Source organism: Mandrillus leucophaeus, unplaced genomic scaffold, assembly GCF_000951045.1.
Source record: "Mandrillus leucophaeus isolate KB7577 unplaced genomic scaffold, Mleu.le_1.0 Scaffold1313, whole genome shotgun sequence".
Taxonomy (NCBI): Eukaryota; Metazoa; Chordata; class Mammalia; order Primates; family Cercopithecidae; genus Mandrillus; species Mandrillus leucophaeus.
In genome coordinates, this window is record NW_012101270.1 from 212806 (window position 1) to 220026 (window position 7221).

Consider the following 7221-nt stretch of genomic DNA (forward strand, 5'->3'; position numbering starts at 1 on the left):
TGTACAAGCATCTGCTAGGCTTCTGGTGAAGCCTCAGGAAGCTTTTACTCCTGGCGGGAGGCAAAGAGGGAGCAGGCGTGTTGCATGGTGAGAGAGGAAGCAAGAGAGAGGAGGCATCAGGCTCTTTTAAACAACCAGCTCTCCAGTGAACTATTAGAAAACTCACTCATTGAATCACTTGAACCTGGGAGGTGGAGGTTCCTGTGAGCCGAGATCGTGCCACTGCACTCCAGCTTGAGCTGTGAGTGAGACATTGTCTCAAAAAAAAAGAAAAAAAAAGAAAAAAATAAGAAAACTCACTCATTACTGTGGGGAGGGCACTAATCCATTCATGAGGGATCCCCCACCATGATCCAAACACCTCACACTGTAGGCCCAACCTCCAGCATTGGGGATCACATTTCAACATGAGATGTGGATAGGACAAGTATCCAAACTATGTCAGAGGCCTCCCCCTCCCTCTCATCAGAGTCTTCTGTCCTCAGTTCAGGTGCCTGCTGGCCTCCATGCCTGGCTTCCTAGGAAGTCATCTTGGCCCCAAGGGGTTGGGTGGGGCCACTAGGCTGAGGGTTGAAGCCCTACCTCTCCTAGTCCCAGCCTGGGTCTCCATCACTGACTTAGCTTGCTGCGTTCTCTCCACACCTGCTCCCTGTAGCCCAGGGGTCAGTCTGGGTGCAGGCCTGGGTAGAGGTCCAGGAGCAGATTCTGCCCCCCAGCTCATATCTCCTGTGCACCATGGCAGCCAAAATGCACCAGCGTGGCCAGGAGTGGTGCCTTGTCCCTGTAATCCCAGTGTTTTGGGAGGCTGAATTGGAAAGCACTTGAGACCAGCCTGGGCAACATAGCGAGACCCTGTCTCTACAAAAAATAAAACTAGGCATGGTGGCGTGCACCTATAGTCCCAGGTGCTCAGGAGGCTGAGGTGGGAAGATTGCATGAACCCAGGAGGTCAAGGTTGCAGTGAGCTATGATTGAGCCACCACACTCCAGCCTGGGCCACAGAGCAAGACCCTGTCTCTAAAACAAGAAACAAAGTGCACCAGCGTGTGGATACCAGCTTCTCCTGGTGTGTGGACCTGACCTCACTACTTGGCTCCATCTGTGAGTGGGAGACTGCCTCCTGTCTTCCAGAACATTCCCGACACTACACCTGTGTCCCTCCTGCATTCTCTGGCGGGCTTTGTGAGAGGGCCTGTCACCTACCTCTCTGGCTGCCCTAAGACCCAGCTCAAACCTTTGCTGTCCCTGAGAACCTTTTCCTGAAGAGTCTTTCCCTGAGCCACAGGCCCCCTCATTTCAGAGCTTTTGGTGGCGTGAGTACAAGGATCAACTCTGCTACCAGCCTGAGAGGAACTGTCCCTAGGGTTGGGTCTCTGGATGGCATGTGAGGGTCTACACCAGGACCCACATACCTGTAACCTGAAGGGTAGGCCCGTGGCTGCCCCGGCTTCACAGATCCCCATCTAGCCTGACCTTCTGGGACAGGCCTGACCCCTGCATCCTTTGGTCTTGGTCCCTACTGGGAACTCTGGTTACCCTGGCTTACCTAGGGCTGACATTCCCCATGAGACAGAGTTACAACTGAGACTAATGTAGGGGTACCTGGCTCAGGGTCACCATGGCCATGCAGAGCTCAGATCCTGGCCATGTTCCACCTCCACCTCCTGAGTTCAAGTGATTCTCCTGCCTCAGACTCCTGAGTAGCTGGGACTACAGGCGCATGCCGCTACGCCTGGCTAATTTTTTGTAGTTTTAGTAGAGATGGGGTTTCACCGTGTTGGCTAGGATGGTCTCGATCTCCTGACCTCGTGATCCACTCACTTCAGCCTTTCAGTGTTGAGATTACAGGTGTGAGCCACCGTGCCTGGCCTCCCCAACACCCTTCTAGCCCTGGTGCCCTACAGGGTCTACCTTGGAGCACCTGGAGCCCAAGAAGCTGCCCCTCACATTTGTGATCCCTGGGACCCACTCCCTGATCATGATGAAGGTGGACCGAAACCCGCTGGGGTGCCTGATGGAGCAGGGTCAGCCTCTGCCTCCCACGGCCTCTCTGATGGGGAGGATGTTATCTCAGCAGCATGAGCTGGGAGCAGAATTGGGAAGATGGGAGGTTTTCTCTTTGGGTAGCTCTGGGCACCAGGGTGGAGCCCTCTTAACCTGGCCCTTCCCCTGTGACTCTCCTTGGCCCCAGGCAAAGAAAGGGACAGAGTGGGACCTTGGTTCTTTCTCACCCAGCTGCAACTCCCCCTCCCCCCATCCCTTCCACCAGGTGATGGAGAACCTGGCATGCTGTGCCCCATAGAAGAGTTCCCTTTCCTTCTGGTGAGGGATGGGAACCAGCTTGGGGTGGGAGGGATGAGGGGGCAGGGGGTTCTCCCAGCCCTGCCTCACATTTGAAGGATGCCATCTGGGCGGCAGCATGGTTTAGGTTAGACCAGGTGGCCCCTAGGTTTATAGCCTGGCCTCGGGCAGGATGCTGCCATGCCACCTTTTCTTCTGCACATCCTGACCTGGCACCCTACTTAGTTAAAGGTCCTCAGGCCTCCTGCCCCCTGGGCATTGCCGCCACTCCCTGCCCAGGCACAGCTGTCCTTGTCCTGGACTAATCTTCAGAGATTCTTGTCCAGCCCACAGCTTTGCTAGACATCACAGGCTGGGCCAGGCCCCCTGCCCGGCACTAACATCTCTTTGTGAGTCTCAACCAGACTGAGCTGCAGCTTCAGGGTCAGGGTAGGTGCTGACTTAATTGATGTGACCCAGGACAGGGGGGTTTATTGATGGTGTCACATCTGCTTAAGTTCTTGGCCTGTATTATCTCTTTGGGGCACAATACCCCTCTGTCCCATGCTTAGATGCCCGCATGTGGCCACAGTGCCTTCCCTACCCCCATCCCTACTTGAGGCCGGTGTTCAGGCACCTGTGGCTCCAGGCAGAAGGCTGAGTGCAGAGCCAGGCCTGGGCAGATGTTCCACAGGGGCTGCAGGAGCTGACAGCCCTGACCACCCAGCCCGTGGCCATCCATTCCCCTTCACCGAGGCTGACCCCTCATCCACCATCCTTCCAGGGGCTAGGCCTGGGCCCAAACTGACTTTTGCCTGCCCCTGGTGCCCGTCGTGTTGTTGGCTGAGCTTGATGGTCTTGCCCATTTCCTTGATTATCCTCAATAAGAGGTTTATAGAGCCACATGGGGACATCACATCTCCTGTCTACCAGGTCCTCACCAGAGACAGGACTGCCTTGGACCGGGCCTGGGATAGTCAGGGGTCACACTCGCCTGTTGGGACCTAGCTTCAGCGGCTTCAGTCTGGGCAAGGGCCTGATGGGCGGCTGCCCCTTCTCCTCTGCTTGGGGGAGGCAGGAGAGGAAGGTCAGGCAGGAGATCTGCTTCCTGCCCACCTGAGGCTGGTTGGAAGCAGGGCGCCCACCTGTGCCTGTCTCACCTTGCTGCAGGTGCATTGGAGGCTGAACCCCTCTCCTGATCTCCTGCAGGTGCAGATTCCAGGTTTCCAATGGGTGTTGGGGTGGGCTCCAGTGCTCTCCTGGCCCTAGGGAACCCTGGGCTCCATGAGGCCTTGGCCTAGCCAGATTGTTTCCCACACTGTCACCTCCCCAAACATGGGGCTGCATGCTCTGTGCCCTGGGTGGGACATTGGAAGGAGTTCCACCTTCCAGGTTTGGATCACAGTAAAGCCTCTGCCATGGGGATGTGCTGGCCGAGACAGACGGGGTTGAACCATCCCTGTCTCTTTAGCCTTGGGCAAGTCACCTGTGCCTTGCTTCCCTTTCCCCAGCAGCCAGATGGGGATAATAGGACCTATTTCACCCATACTCAAGTGGTCACTTGTTAGCAGGAACTGAGTCCTGGAGGAGGTGCAGGGGGAACCATCGAGGCAGCACTGCAGCTGGACCTGGCCTGACTCCCAGCTCCTGGCTGTGAGATGCATCTCTCCCTCTGTTTATTCATCTGAAGGACAGGGCTGTGCTCTTCTGGGGTCACTGTGACAATGCAGCTGGCCTGTGTGAGTTGGTGGTGGCCTACTGAGATGGTTTGAGGTGAGCTGGAGGTGTGTCTTGAATGCTCCCTCGTCCCCCGTGGGGAAGATCCACTTAGGGAAGACTCACGTGTCTGTATGGAGGAATACAGGTTCCCTGCCCCTCAGCTGTCCTCTGTCCCTTCCCAGCCCCCTCTGCTGTCCTGCAAGCTCTGGCAGTGGTCATCCAGCTTGGTGGCCATCTGACTGATCCACTCTTCCAGGTGGATCCTCTCTCCTCACATGGTGCAGGTCCCATTGCGCCACCTCCAGACAGGCATGCTAGCCCCCAGAGCTGCCCTTCCCTGCTACCCAGCCCCCACCCCCAGGTATGTGCCACCTCCCTAAAGCCCGCTGTGTTCACCAACTGTGTTTGAACTCTGTCTCTGTGCAAGGCCTCATAAAAGCCCGAAACAGCCTGGCTTGTAGTGGGCCAGGAGACCAAAACTTGAAGACAGAGTGGCAGAGTGAAGACAGAGAGACCACCTAGTCAGCCTCAGCCCCAGGGCTGTGTCTATGCTGGTCCTGGCTCCAGTGAGCCAGTTGTCTCCTGAGACGCCTGTAAGGGCTCCTGTGGTGATGGAGGTGGCTGGAGAGAACAGGCTGCCATAACCCTCCCTCCCTGAGAAGGCCCACTGGGGAACGTTTTAGGCTTTGGGGCATCCAGGGGAGCATCTTCCGGGGACCCCTCCTACACCCTGCCCCCTCCTTCACCCTGCCCCGCCCTGGCTCTCTCGTCAGAAATTGCAGTTGCTTGGACAGCGGGGCTGACCCAGGACAAGCGCATCTATTAGGCTGGTCTTCGGGGTGCTGGGGTGGGGGCAGGGGCGCTTCAGGGATAGGAAGGAGAGGCCTGTGTGTTCCAGAAGTACAGAGGAACCTGGTGCCGGCCGCAGTCAACCCTGATGTGATGATCTGTCCACCAACCCTCTTTGATGCCTTGGTGCTGGCTGCTGTCTTTGGCCAGGTAAGCTCATGGTCAGGGCTCCTGGGGTCCCCTCACTGGGCCTGCCCACTGCCTGCAGGTAGGGGAGCCTACGGGCCAGGACTATCCTTGGCTCCCCCTTCCAGGTCATGGGTTCAAAGACCATTCCTGGGTTCCACCACTGCCAAACGTCAATGGGCACAGGAGCTGCTGGGGCTTTCTGGGTTAAGACCCTTGCCTATCCCGGTGTCTCCCCCTGCAGTAGGGGGGCTGCAGGGGTCAGCCTCAGTCTCTGCCCTGGGAGCCTGCTTTACCTTGGCCTGTGCCCCACACCTGCCCTGGAAGACCCCCCACACCCTCTGGCTCTGATCCACTGTAGAGCAGCCAGGGCACCCGTTGCTCATACCCTCTGGCCTGAGGCTGACTGGCTCTGTGGCTGGGTTCAGGGGTTCAGGCAGGGGGGTGGGCCTTCCCTTAGCAGCCCCCATTCCCACTCCAACCCCTTTTTAGTCTTCCTCCTCTTGTGGGCTGTACCCTGGGGCCCTCCCAGCTCCTCACACCAGATGACTGTCTAAGTATCTAGAAATCAATATTTTAAATACCAACTTTGGATTGCTTCCTGACTTTTCCATATCCCCAAAGGGCCATCATTTCTCTTAGGACTGACAGTCCCTCCAGCCCTACTGGGCCAGACTAGGCAGGTGTAAGGGTGCCCTGTCCCAGCCCTCTTTGGGGCGGGCTTCTGTCCCCTTCCTGCTGCCTGGAAGCAGGACCACACTTTGGTGTCAGGAGGGGCAGCAGAGACTGTGGACCCCCGAGCTGTGCCTAAGTCCTCTGTGTGGTCTAGCTGTATTGGCCATCATTTACCACTCTGTAAAGAAGACCGATACCTGTGGCATGGAGGGCGTGAAGCTGGTGTGAGTGCCAAGCTCTTGGAGCAGGGCCCCGAGTGAGTGTGGACGTGGGAGCAGGGGTGTTCCTCAACTTCATGCACCTTGGGGATGGGAGTGGAGCTCCCTGTGTGGGTTGACAAGGCCTTGCTTTCCCCCACCCCATCTCTGCCCCAGCCCTGCAAGTCCAGTCCTTGGGGGTATAGGAGGGAAGAAGTCCCTGGCTGTGTGACCTTGGGCTGGACCCTGGCCCTCTCTGGTTCTGAGTTCCTGGGAAAGTCAGTGGTGTTGGAACTGGGGGACCTAAGGCAGGTAATCTCTTCCAGCCTCCTACCCTCAACCCCAGACAGTGCTTCAGGGTTGAGGCACTGTCTGTGGAAGCCGTGGGGCATGGTGAAGGTGGGGAGAGGAGAGGCTTGGAGTTTGGGTTTCAGCAGAGGGATCAGCAGCATGAGGAGTCACCTGTGTGTAGAGGAAAGGGAGTGAAGGCCAGGAGTGAGGAATGAGTCTGAGTGCACCCAGGATGGTGCTGCGTCTCCTCCCACATCCACCTAGCCCCAGGGAAGGGAGAAGAAAGGCTACGAGACAAAGGGGAAACTGAGTTGGGTCCATACATGTCCTTCCAGGACCTGGAGGTGCCACTGTCTGGCCCTCAGGCAGTGGGAAGTGGGGGAAGGAAGATTCCCTCCCCACACCTCCTCTTCTCTGTCCCAGGTCTCCTGGCCCCCTGTGCACCTAAGTTCAGTCTCTGTCGGCCCCCAGCATCATTTCTAGGGTTGGTGGGAGGCAGCTGGGAACAGTTTAGGGGTAGATGGGGCCTGTTTGGGGGAGTCTGCTTGACTGCCTGGGCCACTGCCCACAGTAGTGGGGAGCTTTTCTGGCACACTGACTGCACCACCCAGGCGCTGCCAGTAACAGCCCCCAGGGAGTGTTTGCAGAAGGCCTTGGTGGGCGGTGGGGGTGGACCCCACCCAGAACAAACACCTGGGGTGGAGTCAGGGAGAACAGCCCTCCACTTACCTGTCTGGAGGGTCCTCTGTACCACACTGTGCGTGTCTACACTCCCTGGCTGAACACACTGAGGGAGGCCCTCCACTTTAGCACCTTGACAAGAAGGGCAGGGACACCGGGATCAGGCCCAGCCCCCTGCCCCCAAACCTGCAACCCCAGCTGGAGGGTGAGGAGGTGCTGGGCTTGGGTTGGGGAATCAGGGGTGTAAAGGGGCCTGCTCACCCCTCAGCTTGGCTCAAAGTCTCAAGGTGTCAAAGGCTCAGCCTGCCCCTCAGAAAGGAGCCCGGACCCAGCCAGATACTCACCAGGACAAGGGTGAATGTGACGAGCAGGAGGCCTAGAATGAAGAGAGCCATGGCATAGC

The 7221-nt window shown here is 57.7% G+C and overlaps 1 protein-coding gene across 1 annotated transcript in view; it reads left to right on the forward strand.

Moving 5' to 3' along the window:
• LOC105534202 overlaps positions 1 to 7221 on the forward strand; it is a gene marked incomplete at its 3' end in the record, with an annotated part of 25316 nt that overhangs the window by 16502 nt on the left and 1593 nt on the right. The window contains 9 exon segments of the mRNA XM_011972892.1: positions 1905 to 2024; positions 2270 to 2322; positions 3971 to 4019; positions 4182 to 4277; positions 4898 to 4998; positions 5103 to 5217; positions 5804 to 5873; positions 6709 to 6793; positions 6948 to 7023. Coding sequence (XP_011828282.1) covers positions 1905 to 2024; positions 2270 to 2322; positions 3971 to 4019; positions 4182 to 4277; positions 4898 to 4998; positions 5103 to 5217; positions 5804 to 5873; positions 6709 to 6793; positions 6948 to 7023 — 765 coding nt within the window.